Source organism: Perna viridis, chromosome 5 (genome assembly GCF_037379345.1).
Source record: "Perna viridis isolate PV_CMFRI_1.1 ecotype Kerala chromosome 5, ASM3737934v1, whole genome shotgun sequence".
Lineage (NCBI taxonomy): Eukaryota > Metazoa > Mollusca > Bivalvia > Mytilida > Mytilidae > Perna > Perna viridis.
Window position 1 is genome coordinate 30,579,823 of NC_142449.1, and position 21,698 is coordinate 30,601,520.

Below are 21,698 nucleotides of genomic sequence, written 5' to 3' on the forward strand. Positions count from 1 at the left end.
AGGAAACGGGAGGCGACTTCCACACGTTTCGTGGAAAAGTATAATTTAATTATTTTTGCTATAATAAGTGAATAATTGACATTGAATTGTTCCTAGGCAATATGTATGTGATTTAAAAGCCACAGTAAACAAAGTTGTGTAAAAACAAAAGTACCAATCATATAAATATCTAAAATTCCCGCATGCTGTACTCGTGATTAAGGGAGTAACCTCACATCAGTAGCAAAAAAAAAAAAAAAAAAAAAAAAAAAAAAAAAAAAAAAAAAAAAAAAAAAAAAAAAAAAAAACAAACAAATAAAAAAATAATAATTATCAAAAATAAACAAAACAAAACAAAAAACAAAAAGAATTATTTCTGAAGTTCAAGATCAGATTGAAAAAATGCACATATGAAGTTCCCAAAACCACAATAAGGACATCGAAATCAACATCGACATTATTTACAAAAGGATATCGAAGGAGCTTTGTTATTATAAGTGTATTGGTCGTTATTTCAATCTATAATGGATATTAAAAAGGTCAAATATTCTATATGCATATAAAATATTTTATTGTAAGGAACACGATGATAAGATAAATTGATCATAACATTGCACGCTTAGTAAATCATTAAATTATTACAAAGTCTGCATTATAAATTGATAAATGCTTAAAAAATTATATTAGTGTCAGAATGTTCATCGAAGTAAAAATCGGGTCACGGACTTTAAGATGAATTCATTAAGAAAAAAATGATCATGGTAAGCATGACGACAACTTTTCGGGCATTTAGGAGTTATTGCTCTCTAGCTTATTGAGTACAGAATCGAATACCAAATTGAATTTTCTTAATGAAACTAAAACTTAACCCTGAAACGATCTATATGACATTTTCTTTGATTTTATGACAAATAATTGGCATTCAATCATGTCTAATATCATATTGATTTCTTTCATTTACAGGTTTAAGCATTATCGAGTATAATTTTAATACCTTGATTGTGACAGACCTTTTAGCAACTATAACACTGGATTGTTCTATGGAAGTCATGTAAGAAGTAAATAATGTTTAAGCCATGTAGTAGCTTTAAAAAAGCCTAAAAATCCATCTTTTCTATTGCATACACAAGATCAAAACATACGATGGAAGAAGGACCGAAGCATTTTAAAAAAGTTATGACATGAATTTGATGATTTATTAGAATTATAAGATGTTTTTCACGTTATTGACGAATATTTTTCGATTTTGTTTTTATGTAAATAAATGAAAATGGTATCGTATTAGAGCATTATTAATACTATGTTGTACGTTTCCAATAACAAAATACAAGGATAAAACATCTAAATCCAAGAAATTAATTTTATCTTTAAAATAAATGTCAATTTGATGTTACTGGTCGATAGTGATATACCCGTAAAATGAAATCAGTTTACAAGCTACCGAACCAGTTTTTGTTCTGCATAATCACATAGAAAACACCTCTTTGTTGATCAATGAAATAATGACTGGTATTCGTTGCCTAGCTAAATACTAAAAATACTAAAAATCAGTTTCTACGCCACGTGAATATTTCGAGTGGCAGCCATCTTGAAATAGAGGCCATTTTAAACTTTTTAAAACGGGAGACTTTGTGGTGACTTTTTTTTTGGACGGCGGCCATTTTTATAATTTAAAATAAAAAAAAACATTTAGGCAAATCTACATATAGCGGTTCATGTTTGTGCCAAGTTTGGTTAAAATCCGTTCAGTCGTTTCGTCAGACCAGGCAGACAATAGACGAAAGAATAATAATAGGAAGAGATGATTATGATCTGAAGGATCATGAAGGGCTTCGGAACCCAGCTCATCTGTGACTCCAAACAGTCTAGAAACTGCAAAATTTGAATTGGGTATTTCATCTAAAAAAACCTTCGTCCTTATCAGATCATTTTGAAATTTGGGCGGGAAATGTGGACTAAGCATGCCATTTTTACCCTAAAAACACATTTTATTCTACTCGGAACATTTTGAAAATTTGTCGGGAACATCAGTTTCCATACACGTCATTTGAATCGTCTTCAATCCTCATAACTGTTGCAACAGGCAATATGTCGTTTCCGATTTTTTGATATAATCTTGTTTTTCATGTCAAACTCTACCTCTACAAAACTTCATATGTGTACAAAATTTCGATAGACTCCAGTTTACCATTTTTTAAACTGCAAAATTTAGGCGGAAAGCGGAAGAATAAAAAGAAAGAGAGAAAAATCAATAGGGATCCAAACTTTGGTTTTGGGTTGCTTGGATTTACATTTCGCGAAACGTGCAGTGAACATTAATTTTATATAAATCGAACACCTTGAAATCCAATACAGCGAAACCGGTCTAAATTGAGCGCTGAATAATTATCAAAAAAAAAAAAAAAAAAAAAAAAAAAGAAAAAAAAGAAGAAGTAGAAGAAAACAACTTGAACCAGACATTTTATAGTCCCGTAATATCATTTAATATATATATATATATATATATATATATATATATATATATATTTGACCACCTGTCTGAACGGTACCATCTTAAAGTCCGAAAGGCATTTGGTTTAGACAGGTCTTACTGTATCAGCAATACCAATATTAATTAGCAAGATTTTCTATTGAGCGTATTACTTCCATTAGTATGCGGATCAATAAACACTTAATGCAACCTTTATTTTATTTTGCAGAAGAATTGAAAAATATCGACAATGAACATAAAATCCGGAAAAATTAGTCCAGATATGCGTGTAGAACTAGGATCTAGAGGATCAAGTATTGGAACGGAAAATGACCAGAAGACTATATCTATAGTAATGGAAGAAAATAAATCATCTGTATTTAAAAGATTAAGTAGACATTGGCAGATGTTTTTGGTTGTAATAGTTCCGCTTTCCACTATGTTGGTTTTATGTTCATTTATTCTGAACCAAGCGTGTAATACTTTAGACAAAACGAATTCTGCAATTGAAAACATCAATAATGGGATGAGCATGAGCGAGTTTGTTAAGCACCTTCAGAGAGAACGTGGTATGTCAACATCATACCTCAGTGCAGAGCAACCTGACGCAACCGCTCTTTTCATACAACTTGAAAACCTGCGTCACGAAACCGATACAAGCTTAAAGAGCGTTGCATGGCCAGACAGTAGTTTGATTATTGACAATGAAAGAGTGTCTCTTAGTGCATTTCTAGAAAGTCTTCTAAATCAGAGACAAGAGGTAAACAACAAATCCATCAGTGTTATCGATAACCTTACATGCTATACCCGATTTACGACTGCTATAATGAGGCACATAACTAAATCAGTCACGCCCCCTGACAATCTCAAAGTTCAAAAATTAATTGTTGCAAGTGGGGCCGTTCTATCTTGGACTGATGACGTTGGAATAAAACGTGCTCTTGGGACTATGTTTTTCACTGGATGTGGATGGCCATCGAAAGACATTGAAGAATATTTTTTAACACTGAAAGGCAAATCGATGTCTCATTATGATACGGCAACGAATCATCACGAGGAGATAGAAACTAAGTTTATGAAAGAAAAACAGTCATCTACTAACCTGACGAACTTCATTGAAAATTTAAGTAACGGTCAGTTGTTTAAAAATTTCAAATCGGCTTGCTCTCCATTGACGACTACAGAAAAACTAGAGTATAGCCAGCAATGGTTTGATAACATGACCGTATATATAGATTTGTTTTTTGATATTCTGGCAGACACAAATATAGACATAACGTCTGCCTTAACAACATTGAAATCAGACGCACAGTTCGATTTCGAATTATTTCTTTCCACACTTATAGTAGCAGTTATTATCAGTTGTATTTTATCTACTTGGTATTTCTATTGTATCGCTTCATTGACCGGTAGACTATCGAAATACGCCCACAAATTTAAAGTGAAAAGTGACGAACTTGCTCATGAGAAGAAAAGAACTGATCACCTTTTATATCAAATGCTACCGAAGAAAATTGCAAACAATTTGAAACTTGGGCAACCGTCCCCAGCTGAGCACTTTCATCAAGTCACTATCTACTTTAGTGATATAGTAGGATTCACAACAATCGGAGCTAGCAGTGAACCAATAGAAATCGTAACAATGCTGAACGATCTCTACAGGTAATTTTTTCTCCCAACAATCGCTTCTTGATTCATGTCGTATCACTTTGTCAATATCGTTTTTAATATAATCAAGTCATAATTGGTGTACCTTACATGTTAGAAAATAAAATGGATTCTTGTCTTGTTCTTAATAAAGTAAGATTATATGCAGATCAGATGCATAGCAATTACTTTTTCAATTCAAGATTAGAAGCAATATAAAACGAATATTGGTGTTTTAACGACTATGCTGAGAAAATATATCATTATTAGAAATTCTCTTAAGTTTGAGGAGTTTTTCTAAACTCTGTCTATTTGTAACTTGACTTAATTTTGAGGCGATTTTCCCAATTTTGCTGAACCATAGCCGCACAGATCTATACATTTAAAAACAATCCTAAAATTATACTTCAGGTAATAACCTGTGGTCATTAGAGAGGTGGGTTCCTTGCACAGAACCATACATATAAGTACAGTCCTAAAGTAATATTTCAGGTAATTACCTGTGATCACTATAGAGGTGGGTCCCTTGCACAGAACCATAACATAAGTACAGTCCTGAAGTAATATTACAGGTAATTACCTGTGGTCACTGGAGATGTTGGTTACTTAAACAGAACTATACATATAAGGAGAGTACTAAAGTATAGAAAATCTTATTTCTAGTACAACACAACAACTGATTTATAGATTGTGCAATAAAAAACTTAAATGATAGGTTTTAACATTGCTTATAAACTAGGTTAACTTCAGCTTCCTATAGTAACACCAGCCTCCTATTAACCATAATTATGATACATCCTAACGTCAATTAATTTCCCGTATTTATGATCTCTCGCGTGGACCATTAATTTCATTTTTTTTAAAAGGTTATTTGGTTCCATTGTAAATCAGAAAAATATCTGTTGTTATAACAGAGCAAGATGACTTATAAATGCATAATATCAATGAAGTTCCTACTCGAACGGAATCTGACTCAGCTTTTAACTCATTGAACCAGGCGTGATAATAACTATATATATCATTAATTTTTTATTGTTCTTGAAATTCAAAATAAATTGAAAAAAATGTCCTTCATTAGAAATTCTTATACTGTAGACGCATAATTAGAACTCTTTACACACACAGTCAAAGCCTTAGGTACATTATAGGTCCTATTATTAAGTAATGAATATTTATCTTATTGACTGCAAGAAGAACAATAATTGATAAAGACTTTTTAAAAGCGTTTAGTGATACGGAATAACGTGCCAATAGTCGAAGCAAATTCAGTTATGTTCCAGGAAACCCGGATATGACCCTTTGATGTCATCTACCAAAGGAGTTTCACCCACGTGCAGCGTATTAAACATGTAATAATATAATTCATGAATAAAAGTAGTTGCAAAACAGAACATCTTTATTGCTTTTCATTATATTTGTACGAAATACCGGTAGTGCCATGACTTTCACAGTTGTCGATTGATGCGGGACATTTCTCAGTTCTCACTTGACATTTCTCATTCCAAGTTAATTTTTCTCACTTCCAATTAGATTTTTGAAGTTCAAACCTGACATTTCTCACATCCAATTTGATATTTCGGACATTCAAGTTGAAATTTGGCCGTTCGTAGTTGACTTTTCTCACTTCCAAGATGACATTTGAAGTTCCAACTTGACATTTCTCACATTCAAGTTAACATTTGTCACCTCCAGAAAAGCATTTGCTTTTGTTACTTTGTATGTATGATTTTAGCTACTTAATGTTCTTTGTTGTGTATGTCTGCTTTTCATGTCTATTTTTTTGTCCTTGTATTACATTCTTTTGATTACCGCTATAACCTTGGTTCCCTTGATCACTCTTCCAATTTGACATTTCGCAGTTTTTAGTGGACATCTCTCATTTCCAAGTTGACATTTCGCACTGGAACTGCTAAATGGCAACTTTGAAGTGAGAAATTTCTCTAATTAATTGGAAATTGCAAAAAAGGTAATGATACTATTGGTCCTTCGTACATTTGCTAGTTGAATTAACTTAAATATGATTATTTGATTTCCAAATAGTGTTGGATGTAGTTCATAATATAAAGTTTCATCATTACCTTTATAAAATGGCCTCAATTTTACAACACATTTTCCTCGGACTAAAGAGAAATCCGTGTATCTAGAAGAATTTAAGAGCATGGCATCCCTTTGACATGAGAAAGTTACATTATTTTGTTTTCTCAAGAAATGGTCTGACTTCTGCTATTTTAATTTTATCAATTCTGTAGAGAATGCGAAAATGAACCTAGTCGAGAAAATGTTTTGAGATTTTCCCTATGTATCAAATGTAAACTCTATTCACATTGACATGATGGTCAATAGAAGGACGATGCACACTTACACACAATATGTGATTTAAACTGAGTAAATAAGTGAATCAAGTAAATTTCTGATGTTTGTATATTTTTTTTCACTCTACTGAATATATAAAATAAGCCCTGTAATGGTAAGGTTAGGTTTTGGTATAATTTTACTTAACTTTATGTAAAATTATCATATCTAGGGGATGATATGCCTAAATTTTTTCCAGATACACAGGTTCTTTTGTAGTCAAAAGAAAATTTGTGAATTTGAGGCTATGTTTGTTGAAAGATAATGTATAAACTGTGAGTAAAATTATAAGAAAAACAACGGTTGGCCTTATGTTTGTTTAAATCTAAGTCGAAGATTAGCTGTCACAGATTACTATTAAATAATTGTGTTTACTTTTAGAAGATAAGCCGTTAGAATGGTTGTCCCGTCATTGTCGTTGCTGTAATAAAATACAATTTTGGGATTTAACTATGGGGGTAAGATCTGTTTGTACTCAAATGACTACTTTGTTATTAGCGATTTCTTGAACAATGGAACTACGCGTGACTTACTATGAGGCGCCCTTTATGTTTGTATCAAAAGTTAAAACAGTCACTTTTCAATTACATAATACCATGTCATTTCCGAAATACGTCACTTCCGACAGAACGATGTTCCAGTGTATTTTACATATATGTAGGAACTCGCTGATGTTATAACTAGATAATTTTCTCGTGATGCTAACAAGTTTTCAAGGCCAACCCTTTTCTCTTCAAATTAGCATTTTTGTTTGCCTGTTGATTTAACAATATATCAAACATACTTTATTTACTTTCCTATGCTGATTATATACTTTTGGTTTTTTTATTGCCTTCTGCATAGTTTTACTCACAAGAATGTAATTCATAATTGATCGTACTAAGATTCCATAATCTCGTAAGTACCAGTCAATATAAAATTCAGGCACTGTCTGCGTATACAACTTTCATAATGTATGTAGGCTCCTAAGTGATCGATATTTTTCAGTCTGCATTCGCTTTTTTATGTAACAGTAATCCATACTTTATTTCGATCTGTATTTTTGAGAATACCATCAATTCATCTCTGACCATGAAATCAACTACATCAAATCAAATCTAGAACAATTACTCTAGCAAAGTTCCATTTTCATTTGTAGCCTATTTAATACTTATTTCGATAGTGCAAAAAAACCTAATGAAAAACTAAGACTGTTCATGTGATTTTTTTCTGTTCCTGAAAAGTTATAAAAATGAATTCAATGAGTAATTAACATTTGTGACTAATTTCATATCTGACTTACTATCTCAAAAATAAAAAGACTTACTATCTCAAAAATCAAAAGCGTAAAGTTTTACATTATCTTGTGTAAGGTATAAATCTCTAAATGTTAATATAGTTATAAGAATAAAGATAGCGTTTCGCACTTTGCAGGAGTTATCGTTCTTGATTTGTTTCGATTTTGTTGACTTAATTGGAAGATGAATGCATATTTTTTCTAACAAATACAGATCTGAATACAAAAATGACTATCTTTACGAACAAATATAGCATATGTAGACCAAAAAGCATTGTTTATTCCGTGGGTTTTTCTACACCATAAATCATCTCTATCATGGGCAGTGTATGAATTTTATGTGAATTTGTACTTAAATATCAAAATAATGATATAGTAAATTAAGAAGACCGCTTTTTTATCTGAAAAGTTTATGTCTTCCATTGTCCAGATAACATGTCATAAAACAAAGATGGTTGCTCAAGGGTAGACAAAAGAAAAATAAATTATCCTACAAATGGATGATGGGTGATAATTTTGGTTTTTTCTGTTTAGTTTGATGCTGTTTGTGTTTGCATTTTTGTAGTTTGTTGTTTATGTCGCTTGTTTTTTTTACGTATATCTTGTCTCGGCTTGGCGCTCTGGTTGTTGATTTTCAAGTATATTTCTTCACGACTAGAATACTCCTGGATTTAACAATCGATATTTATTTCTTTGTATTAAAGTTGTAATGATGGCTGCCAATGAACCTAGAACAGATTTTCTTCATTTTCACAGCAATAAAAAGGCGTCATGTTAAGATGAAATTAGTTCATAAATGTAAAACCGCTGTTTTGCTAATTGAGTACATGTAAAGTCTTCAAGTTTTTAAGTACCAGTCCATATAAATTTCATACACTGCCAATGGTAGACAGGATTCGTGATGTTTGGTCTACATAAATTTTCTCTCATATAAGATTTGTCATAATACGTTTGAACTGAAAAAAAAACGGGAAAAATTCCGTAATGAACAGCGTTTCACAGAAGACTAATCTCAAACATGTTTAATAAAATGATGTCCTTGACTTGTTTGTCTCTGGCGTATAAATTGACATAAATACAATTATAAGTACAAATGACTTTTTTATTTAAGAAATAAACATTTCGTATTAATATAAATGATGTGAAGCTACTCAGAAGGATAATTACATGAGAGGTTATCAGACAAACAGCAAATTTAAAACTCGTTTGCAGCTTAATGATATTGTACGTTTCCGGTATTGTAAATTATCAGAACGACTTTGCTACAGGTCTTGTTTTAATTTACACCAGACAAAATATTCTTTCAGATTTTTAATGATCATTGCTGGTCAATTACTATCTAAAGAAAAATACGGTAACCATGCATTGAATTTAAAAATCATTTGATACCGATTGTGTTCAATTTTGCGTGTCTATTTGGTTAATGTAATCTTGAATAGAAGTCAATGAAATTATTATATAATCATTTGCTCAAAATATTTTTTCACCAATATAGGGCAATACTAGAATAACCGAGCTGAAAGTCAACAACTCAGGCATCAGCAAAAGAAATGCACAGCATAAATTGCTTAATAGATAATATTTGTGAAAGAAGAAAATATACAAGTACAATTTAAATATGAATAAAATGTTTTTGAGCTTTATATTTTTACAACAAAAATGTCAAGGTCAGAAATAACCTCTTAGAAAGATTCAGCCAACAAGAGACAAATTAAAACTAAGTAAGTAATGTGTTACAATTTACAGTAATTGTAATTACAAAAGTTACTTATCACTATATAGTCTGGATAATTTGCTTATCTGTCCAACTTTTGATATCCACTTTTGAATTCTGTTATATAGCAGGAATCTCAAAGTTAATTGAGGTAGTATTAGTCCAGCACAGAATAATTTCAAACACTTAGTCCAAGTTGCCAAGGTGACCCCAGAAGGCCAGTGCTAAAGAATGAATGTACTCACAAAACAGCATTCAGGCATTCATCAGTCAAGTAGATTAATTCCCTTTTCAGATGTCCAGTATTTATATATAAGATATAAAAATCTAGAAATACTAAGAAAGGTCTAGAACAATTTAGAAAACAATTAATCATTAATGAGTCAGATAAACAATACTTGTTTGTTTACAAATTCTAGAAAATTCTATTATTGAAATAAGATGTTTACAAATGTGCCATATCTATATTTAGCAATAAAGGTCAAACAAATCAGCCCAAACAATCTTACAATTGTTAAAAATAACAGCATCATAACAATTTGATATATAAATTATATTCATTTCCAGTTTATTTGATGAGTGCATCGATAAATACGATGTCTACAAAGTGGAAACAATCGGCGATGCCTACATGGTGGCTAGCGGTGTACCTGTTCCCAATGGAATGAGACATGCGCCAGAAATAGCTGAAATGGCACTTGAAATTCGACAGGAAGTCAGTGACTACAAAGTACCACACATGCCTGGCAAAGTACTTCAAATTAGAATTGGAATTCATTCAGGTGAACACTTAAATGTAGCGTATAAAACATTGTATAAAATAATCTAACACCTTGACAGCGTAATTTGACTTTTTTTAAATCAGAATCAAGGAATAAAGACAACAACTTGTTTTGATGGAAAGAGTTATAATTTCATTGAAATACACTGCAAATACACATTTCAACAGACAACTCTTTCAAAAATCAATTAATCAATCATTAAAATTGACCACTTTATCCTGTGATTAATAGGCCAAATAATAGTCATTCCAAAAAGAGAAAGTATATTTGAGTGAAACCATACTGTCAAAATTGTGCGTTCTCGAAATCTACGCTTCAGATTTCTTATCTTTTTCCGCCTGATTCTGACGAGGACTTGTACATTTGAATTAGAAAACATCTTTATACATGTTTCAGTACAAAATTAGAAGATGTTAAAAAAATATAAAATAACACGAAAGATAAGTATTCTTTTAACTACACATACAAACCATTTTCAACTTTGTAAAGTTTCCTCCCCTATATAAGCAAATTGTCATCCATTAGAATAAAAAACAATTAAACAAAAATAAATAATAATACAAAAAAAAAAAGATAAATAAACACAAAAAAACAAAAATATAAATCCACAAGAAATGTATAACCTTTGTTTCTCCCGTTTATCACTGATAAATAAAATCCTAATACATAATTTGGTGAGGTTCTAGAACAACGGCCATATAATACATGTACTACAATATATGTTTATAGTAATAAACAAAATTATCTAAACAAATATATTCAAGGGTTAGTCGAATGGATGCTAAGCTGTGAGTAGCGAGACCTTTCTGAAAAAATATTGTGAATTAATACTACCATCTGAATTCTTAAAGATTGATTAAAATTGACAAAATCTTTTAAACTACTCTTTTTTTTAAACTTCGTTGTTCACACTCCTATCTCTTGTCGTTGAACGTCAGATATGACAACAATAACATTAAAGCTGCATTAACTGTCAAATTTGTTCAGTTTTTATTCTACTGAATTTTGCTGATTCAATGAAATAAGTTTGTAATATTGCAATTGAAGCAATCAATGTCGATGATACCTACAGGATATTGTGAAAATAACGGGTTTTTTTAATCAGAGAAGATCGATAGCTCTGATCTAATTATATTTTGCCATTACTTCCGAAGATGGCCGACAGCACATACAGGTGGGTTAAAAATAAGTTAACCTTTTTTTTTTTTTTTTTTTTTTTTTTTTAAATAACAATAACGGATATACAGGTAAGCACGTGTTTTGTTTTCATTTCATTTCATTTCATCTATTTCTTGATTGGTTTTCAAATGAATAATGACCATATTTGAGGTACATTATACCACAATACGTAAATTTCAAAAGGATCCTTGCGTTATATTCAAACTGTCTTCTTTTACGGCTCGAGTCCGTCGGTCTTCCTTGCCGTTGAATAACTACTTTCGCTTTGCAATCAGATTTGTTACTAAAGAAGCGACCCTTACAGCACATGCGTGGATTAAGGTCAGCAGAAGTCATACATACGAATCTAGGTCGATTTTTTGTCTTGAAAGACAATAAATATAAAGACACCTATTTCATATATTTAATCCATTTCATGTGTGGATATCAAATAAAATTATACAGGAAAAGTACAAATAAGTAAAAATAATACAAAGTTAAGGTATATTTCAACAGAAAAAAATACGAATTTGACTGCTAATGCAGCTTTAAAATAAAATCTAAATTATCTTACACATTTATCATTCATGTAATAGTTTTGTCGTATTCTCCAAATGAACCATACACCAATTAATGATGTAGTAAGTTATATATACCTCTCCTTGACAGCAATGCAATGGACAAAGTAAGATATTCTATTTACAATATAAAATTATCTTATTTCATACCCCCGTTTAGCTCGTAAAAACTGTAGAACCTCTTTTTATACCCACTTAAGTTTTTTTGGAAAGTACATAGATAAAACAAACTAAAAACTCAAACGGTAAAATAAGTAATATTTGTATATTCAATTGGAGAGTCATTATCGGAGATGAAGTTAAAATATAAAACTAATAACACAGCTAACACTGCCTCAACAGTATGCAAAAAATGTCGCAATAAAAACGGTATGGTTTAAATAATATACATACAATAACAATTCCAATCAAAGCACCTTGCTCTAGTTTATATCAGGACGACATAATAGGGACAAGGTGTTATGTGTCAGTCCCTGTAAGAATCAAGCGGTAGGTGAAACATGGTATGAAAAAAAACATCATTTTGGTAGTGTAATTTGACTATTTGCACCATTAGAACCAAGGGAAACAAGCAAGATTTTCCATGCTGGACCATTGAGTTACAATTTCATTGACATGCACTGAAAATGAACATTTCAAGGGCAGATAACTCTGTCGAAAACCTCATTTTTCTAAGATTCTATTGAAAAATTTTTGCGCAAAGCCAGTGATCCAGAAATCAAATAATGGTCTTTTCAAGTAGAGAATGTATCCTTGAGTGATATTACATCGTCAGATCAGTAGGGTTTTGACATGCATGTTTCTGATTTTCCCCATTTTGCCTGATTGTTACAAATACTTACACTTAAGTCAAACACACAATATCAAAACAAGCTTTAATGATCAGATTGAAGGGTGAAGATGCGATCAATCCCAGAATTTGACTTGATGATTTGTATAAAGTATGTATACATAAAATGCCGCTAATGAGATGGGGTACATTAAATAACAGTGTGAAAGTCAAGTAAGAGACATTGGGTCACGTGAATTATAGGATAATTAATTGGTTATCGTAAACAACTAAAATATGATCAAGAGCGCAGAAAAAGCATTGATTTAACTAGTGTTTATTTACCTTAGTCACTATGAATCACACATATATCCATAAAACAATAACTATACATTTACAGGTCAAATTTAAATAGACAAAAAAGTTAAACTGTACCTGTGCATATATAGTCAGTGTCCCAAAAGTCCACATTTTATATTACATTATCTTACATTGACTTAAAAGTGTCCTGAAAATTTCAGTAAATTCAAAATATCGCAATGAACACAGTGTAGACAGGAAAAGCTTGACTCTTTTATATTTAATGTGATAAAGTCCACAAAGTACATGTCCCTTTACTTTTAGGCAGGCAACTCCTCACTGACCCAACCCTGTTTGATGGGAGCAAGTTACCTAGTTTAATGTTCATTTGATTAACGAAAATTAAAGTTTGAACAATTAACAACAAAGAGTTTGACTGTCTGACGGTTACACAACCATAACAATTCGTATGTAATTGTTATTGTTTCATGGCTAGATTTATTTGATAATGTTTTTAAGTAGCGACTTAGTAGTTTTTGGTCTGGAATGTGATGCATATCCTTTACTACTGGATGCATTAACGAGCACTGCGAAATAATCCAGGGAAACCCAATACCATTACCAAAATTATTGATTTCTTTATAAATTGGTCAGTTTTTTTATTGGCAGTATATACTCTAATATTTGAGAATAGCCTTACAATTCTATCACATATAAGTTGTGATGTAGGTAGCTCAGTGATTTTTCAATAGCCAGGTATCCTTATTTCGTTGCTATAGAGGTCACGTGGTAGAAAGTACATGACGTACAAATAAAGATGAAAAATAAAATTTGTACGAACTGCCTGCTCCCATTGGTAGATACATTCATATGTCATAATTGAATTGTCTAATACCGTTTCAAGGTTGTCACAAGTAAGCCTTTGATTTTGTCTACACCTTACTGTTTTTCGACAAAATTGTTCTTAGCTGAATCCATTATAATGACTAGAATAATAAATCATGTTTGGTCATCACCTTTTAAATTATTGGCTAAAATCTTGACTGTTTGATTAAGTCATTTGTTTTTTCTGTTGTAACTGAGCGGGATGTCAGTGTTACCCTTTCATATGATACTCTTTCTTCACACATAATGTATATATAAATAAATATATTATATCGATTGGAGGGGAAGTCCCTTTCTTTGTTCCCGAATATGGATGCCGGTTGTGAATATTTCATAATCCTTTCGTAGGAATAATGCTTTCTCTTTGAGTTAATTGTCTTGGCACATAGTTCACCCTATCCTAAGTGGTGTGTCATAGCAGTGGTCTCGTTTTTCTTGTAAGAATACTTGATCAGTCATTAATACAGACAATAAAGTGACCTTTGATTTCATTACTTAATTTCTGCACTTATAGACATAGTACGGTGAAAAGTACTTTAATTCGTGGATAAGGGAAGAAACACAAGTTATTCGCGGTTTTGAGGTTTTCAGTATACACATCAATGGAAATTTCCTTTTTATTGGAAACCAAATTTCGTGTTTTGGTCTACCCACGAAAACCACGAAAATTGGCACCCCAAAAAATAATACTACAAGTATTTCTTAGTAACCCATTTATAGTCTTTCTAAAATGAGCACCTCCAGCTAATTACAATTTAGTCATGTCACAGATTTTTACTGTGATCCATTAACTTATAATAATCAATATCAAACATATAGTTCCGAGTAAAATATTGCTGATAAAAGGAATTGAACGGTTTTATTGGGTACATTGGGTGGTTGTGTGCTATACTGCATATGCTGCTTTACGTTTAAGTTGATACATTGTACTTGTGCTGTGCAGATGACTCTTTCTCGAAATGAACTGGACTAATATCGACTAAGACTCGCAGTAGCCTCATTAGGCTGTCTATTTATATCAGCCGCCTGTACGTATTCGTTGTTATTAGTGTAACTCTATCATATGTATTGTTTTTATGATTGTTGTGAATAGAAGCTTGTTCGTCCATCACAATAATGCATGTATCTGTGAGCTTTGCACATAGATCAATCAAGTTGGAAGACAGATAAGGCATTCGTGACTGTTCTTTTACCATTGGCTTCATATACATTGGATGTAAATGATTTCCTTTTAAGGATCCATTCCAGTCAAAGGCTGAAAAATATGAACGACCTTCGACAGTTTGAAAGTTTGTTAAAGAACCACGAGTAAAATACAGAGTTGTAGTGCAAAGACTACATATTTCATTATACATAGTCCACTAAATAATATATTTGTAGCCGTCTATCTTGCATCACTTAACTGCATATTTCTGTTCTTTTACATTACACCTGTTTGGAAAGTTCAATTTTTGAATTTAAGTAAGAATTACATGAAAACATTGTAATATTGCTCTACAAATACACTTGTGCTTATTTATACAAAATTAATAGATAAAGTATATGTTCTTTTCATTTTCACTTGATAATGAAAACAGAAAACAAGATTGAAAAGCAATGATAATTTGAATGCATTTGTGTCCATTGAGTACTCATTAAAGCATACTTATGTACTTTTAGGAAAATGTTATTCGGAATCTTTAGTATCGTTTGCATTTATTAATGTAAAACCTGGTGTTACAATGTCCGAGATCGGAAACACGAAACAATACTACACGTATGACTGTCCTTCCTCATCATACATGTATTGCTAAGTGTTGTATACTGTACTATACCCATCTAACATATACATGCTTAGTGACGAAGTCGATATACTTCACGTTTCATATTGCTTACCTACATGTATCAAACAGATACACTCCTAGAGAATTAAGGTTTACCACATGTACGGTATTCAAGTTCACACTAAACGCTCAGCAAAAAAAGGCAAAACACTCACCAACCACACGATAAACGAACGCTTGTTTTATGATTGTGTACGTTTGAATTTATGATACACGATTTATTCATTTTTTTTTGTATCAGTTTGTTTAGCCAAGACTCTCTTTTCTCAATTCCTTACATCTTGCTGAATATGAAAATGATCAACTTTATACTATTTTTTTTTATAAAAAGGTCAACGGTAGCGACAATTATACTGTACGGATTTTGATTCTCACATAATAATTTAAAAAAAAATACACATATGTTACGCAGGATTTTCCGGATATTTTGTATGAAATTCGGTACAAATACGGATTGTCATTGAGTAGTATATAAAGGTCTATATTATGATGGTTTACATATAGCACTTGACAGATGTTTCTATCATTTCAAACTTATTTATTAAAATATCGTGAGAAGAAAATGTTTATTTCGTTTTCTTATTAGGATATCATACCATATGAAGAACTAAATGTAAAACATAGCTTTCAAATTATCATACTGCAATTTGATCAGAGCTGTGATATGTTTGTGATCTTTAAATTATGTTTGGTTCTTTCCTTTGGTTGATATCATTGTACATTTCAAACCTTATCTGTACGTCAACATGTGTTCTACCATAGATACCAGAGTTGAAGTACCAAACTTGATAACAAAAAGTCTTGTGTTTCCATCCTATTGTTCAATGCCATGTTACGAGTAGTCACGTCATCAACATGTTTCACATTGTTCTGCATTTTTTTTCTTTCTCTCACAAGTCTTTCTTGATATCTGTGTTAAACAATTTAAACAATTAAACATTTAACAATTAACGATCTACGTATTAGATCAACAGGAATTAAGGCAGTGGATTGTTACAATATCTCTATCTTCCAGTGTCACTTTCAAATGCTATTTTACCGTCATCTCAACGAAATTATGACGAAGATCTTGTTTCTCATGCCAATGGAAATAGTACACTTCAATATTGTTTTCCTCGATTTTGTTTCTCGATTTTGTTTTTTTGTTCATTGTAATTACTGTTGCATTTGTAACCTTTTAAGTTCCTTTTTCATATGTTTTCATTTACTTCGAGTTGTTCTACTTTTCTTGTGAGATGTTCATTTTAATTGATAAAGCATCTACCTTAAAGGAGGTAGACCTAGGGTAAGGGACACACCTCTAAAAATCATTGGAACGTTTGTATTATGTATTTTACATCAATCTTATGTAAGCATTTAAATAACTTGGATTCATTTCATTCTGCTTCAAATGAAAGCTTGAGAGGCTTTGGTGAAATTGAATATAATACAAACATATCACTGATTTCATGAGTTATGTCCCTTACCCTAGGTCTACCTCCTTAACCCTGTATATCAGTCTGAATTTTTGTAATTTTGTCATTCATTTTATTTTGCAGAGTGAACTGAATAGTTTTGTCACTTTCATCCCTGTAACAATATTTTCAAGATGAAATGTTTTAACAAGATCTTTTGTCACTTCATTGAAACCATTTTTGGTGGTAACATCCCAAAGGGAGAATTTAATTTCATCTCGATTTTTCTGAAAGTTAATCAATCCTTATATATTCAGAAGTGTTTGAATCAGTTGACATATCTGCATGAGCAGGGCGGTTTATCGTTATCCATTTTGTCACTGGCTACAAATTGAACAGTTTTCTCTGTTGTGGTTTACTAGTATTTTCTCCAGCCATGTTTACCTAATAATGAATTCCAACAATTCTTTGTTTTAACAAAACCCAATACACTTTTTTTGTTCATTAATGTACATAAGGAAACAATTCACAAAAGATATATCTGAAGAATCTCTATTTCATCGTCTATTTTCTCATATAAATATCATATCATTTCAATTACTACATCCAGCTTAACTTTGTAAAAAACCGAGAGCTGAACTTTTAAGGTAATGACAGTTCAGCCACCATGTTATTCTTCCGATCCACCAAAGACTGAAAGAAGGGAAATAACTGATTTATTTCATTCTGTTAATTACTATAATTGTAATATCATTTATATTCTGTAATATAAGTAATATAAGGAACTGAAGCTTTAGAACTTTTTTTTATTAGCGTTTGCAAAAATGAGAGCAAAACTCATAAATTCAAATGTTTCACACTTTAGAATATATTTTGTTATGTGCAGAAATTTTATCTATTAAAAGGGAATCAAGATTCTAGCGGAAATCAAAAGAATGTAATCCAGGGACAAAGACCAGACATGAAAAAATGACAATCACAACAGAGAACATAAAAAAACTAAAATAATACATACAAAGTAACAAAAGTAAATGAGCAACTCGGACTCTACTTAAAACTGGAAGCATAGACCACGTGCACCGGAAGGATAAGCGTCCTCTGTTTTTCTAGAAACACCAGCCGAGTTGTTCATAAAAAGTCATAAGATAAGGGGAAATAATATGATTCAAGGTATATAAGTAATACAAGTTAAGCACAAGTTATCACAATTTGATGATGACGCTTTCATTATTTTAGATGGAAGAAAATATTTTCTTAAAAAAGAATGGCATGGTTTGGAAGCAAGATGTATAGTCAAGAAATATTATGTTATGACAGAAATTTTCCATGGGGATCAAATATTTTTTGACATTTGGGTGTGAATTGTGATGAAGATCTAAATAAAATATTAATCATAAACCGTGATGATAGATTAACTTAAAATAAAAAACCTCACCACAACTTGGTCCAGAAGCAACTTGGTCGTTATACGGATTGTATATCTGTAATCAAAACTCTGACGCTTCCTGTTCTGAACTGTTTGTTTTTTACATTGTCTTGTCCTATATTAAATATTAGGAAAAAATATTTTTTGTTTTATGTGGAAGTCTCCAGTACACAGAATTAAAAATAGAGTTTTATATATGAATTGTATGCATAGTGGATCAAAGATGATAGATGTCAGTTCCTTTTTTTACTGCACTTAAATGCACTAGGATAAAAGAAGTATTCAATTCTGTATGTAAATGGTTAATTATTCTGTATACGATATTAGAAAGAGAGGTTACATAATTTTGGAAATAACTGTACTACAAAAATGCTATTAAGTATAAGAAATAAATTTTGGTATGATGTAAATAATGCGTGGCAATTATTTTGAAACAGAAAGAGATTATAAACTACTACCGCTACGGACGAATAAGAATATTATTGTTGAAAATAAACCTATATTTTATAGAGAATGGTTTACGAAAGGAATTATTTTTGTAAATGATATAGTGAATGATGATAGAAGATTTCTCTACACTTTAGAATTACATAATAGATTTAATATTATAGTAAACATTATGGAGTATAACAGTGTTACATCAACACTATCTAGATTATCAAGATAATATCCCCCTTGGGGAAAGTAAACTGCAATGCCCCTTTATTCCATCAATTATACAAACTTCCATAAAAGACAAATGGGTACAGGGGTTATTTATCAGGAATTCATACAAAATATCCCAAATGGACAGAAAAGATGGGGAGACCTGTTAAAATATAGTTATAATGAATGGAGAGAAATTTTTTAACTATTTTTTTACGAAAAATATAAAATTACAGTGGTTACAGTTATGAATTAACTACACAATTATAGCAACAAATAATTTTAATGCAAGATTCAAATTTCGGACAGCCTAGTAAGTAATTTTTGTGGTGATGACACAGTAAAATAGAACATTTATTTTGGAAGAGTAAAAGCGGTAATCAAAAGAATGTAATCCAGGGAGAGAGACCAGACATGGAAAACAGACATGCACAACAATGGACATAAAGTAACTAAAATCATAGACTTGTGAAGTTATGCAAAGTTCAATGCTGTATTTTTAATATATAGTATATAACATGAATTATACATATCTTATCAAACACAAGAGTAATCAAGGCAACCAAGGTTATAGCGTTAATCAAAAGAATGTAATCCAGGGACAAAGACCAGACATGGAAAACATACATACAAAGTAACAAAAGTAAATAAAATCATACATACAAAGTAACAAAAGTAAATGAGCAACTCGGACTCCACTAAAAACGCAAACCATTATTTGTATGGCGTTGTTAGCATGACACACCTTTAGACAAATTTATACCGCATTTTTATTCAGCTTCCTTTTGGGAGGGGCTACTACATCTATATCTAATATCATACTATTCAAATCAAAACCGTTTGTTGTGAACCTGCTCTTTTGTCTTAAAAGCTTTATTTGCTATTGACAAAACATTTGTCAAATATTGTCTTTTGAAATATTATTATGCTAAATATTGATTCAAAGACATATCTGAAGATTTAAATAGGTCAAAATTTGAAATGTACTATCAAACACTAAGAACTATATTTATTAGAATAATATCAGTATGATAATGGTAACGAAAACGGGATAAGGTGTCGATACTTGATGTTTTGGACTAACAAAGGTACAAATTGCAAATGAATGATTAAAAAAAGGCAGGGTTAATTGATCATATTTATATAATAGTTGTTGATAAACTGTCAACTAGTATTATGTTTATTTCATTGAAGATCCATATACTTGATTTTTTTTCAGAAAAGCGATGCAAACCGTGTTTCTGCGTCAGGAGCAGACGTGCTACCCGCAATATTTACAACTGTTTTATTACGAATGCTTTTGAATAAGGGAACTATAAACTCGTAACCACGCATAATCACATTATGGTATTGACTGGTGAAACTTTTTACTGCAGATTAATTAATACCACGTGAAAAGGTTTTATCCAATTGAAATTACTGATTTTTCACTGATATGAAATAACTTTAAGATAATCAACGAATCGACATAAATACATTTGTTAGGTCCTAAAAACAACTTTTCTTAAACTGATGCCCTTGGATCTGCTACTTATTTTTTAACTTGTTATAGTGTAAAACTTCAGGCAGGAAGATTTTTTGTCCTTTTTGTGCAGAAGAACATAATCAAAATCTAAGTGTTAAGTGTAAGTGTTTGTAAGAATCAGGCAAAATGGGAAAAATCAGAAACATGCATATCAAAACCCCACTGATCTGACAATGTAATATCACTCAAGGATGTATTCTCTATTTGAAAAGACCATTATTTAATCCGTCCCTCACTGGCTTTGCTAAGAAATGTTTCAATAGAATATTAAAAAAATGAGGTTTTTGAAAGAGTTATCAGATTTTGAAATATTTTTTTTCAGTGCATTTCATTGAAGCTATAACTCAATGCACCGACATGATATGGAAAATATTGTCCTTTTTCCTTGATTTTGACGGTGCAAATAGTCTAATTACACTATTAAAATCACGTTTTTTAATTCCCATGTTTCACAAATTGCCTGATTCTTACAGAGACTGACACCTAATTTTTCCAGTGGGCAACTTCCTTTGCACTTCTATTTTTCAATACAGTTCAACTGAAGGATTTCTTGAAATATTTTTTGACTGGTTATTGTGTAAAAATTCTGGGGGGAAAATTTATCGTACTTTTTCTGTAGTAGAACAAAACCACATTTTAAATTTTAATATCTCCAGCGGACTAATGTAATTGCACTTTTATTTCCAAATATAGTTTCTATGAGGCGTACAGAAGGATTTGCAATAAAAAAATATTTGGGATTAAGAACTGCATGAATCACCCACTATAAGCCTCTGTCCGTATTTTGGCAGAGCTGTATTTAATATTAAATGCACATCAAAAAAGAATTTATCAGAAACAGATATAACATAGAAAAAAAGTAACAATAATTTTTAACGAAAGAAGAAAGAAAAGAACATTTTAGTTAAATGAAATAATTTACAAACATTGAAACTGTTAAAAACAAAGTAAAAATAGAAGCGAGAACAACTCAGA

At 31.2% G+C, this 21,698-nt stretch overlaps 1 protein-coding gene across 1 annotated transcript in view; it reads left to right on the forward strand.

Moving 5' to 3' along the window:
• Positions 1-2,692: 2,692 nt before the first annotated feature.
• Positions 2,693-21,698, forward strand: part of LOC148617037 (uncharacterized) — a 36,042-nt gene continuing 17,036 nt past the window's right edge. The window contains exons 1-2 of the mRNA XM_088584321.1: positions 2,693-4,111; positions 10,006-10,220. Of these exons, the coding sequence (XP_088440447.1) occupies positions 2,700-4,111; positions 10,006-10,220 (1,627 nt within the window). The 5' untranslated portion in view covers positions 2,693-2,699. The remainder of the gene's footprint in view (positions 4,112-10,005; positions 10,221-21,698) is intronic.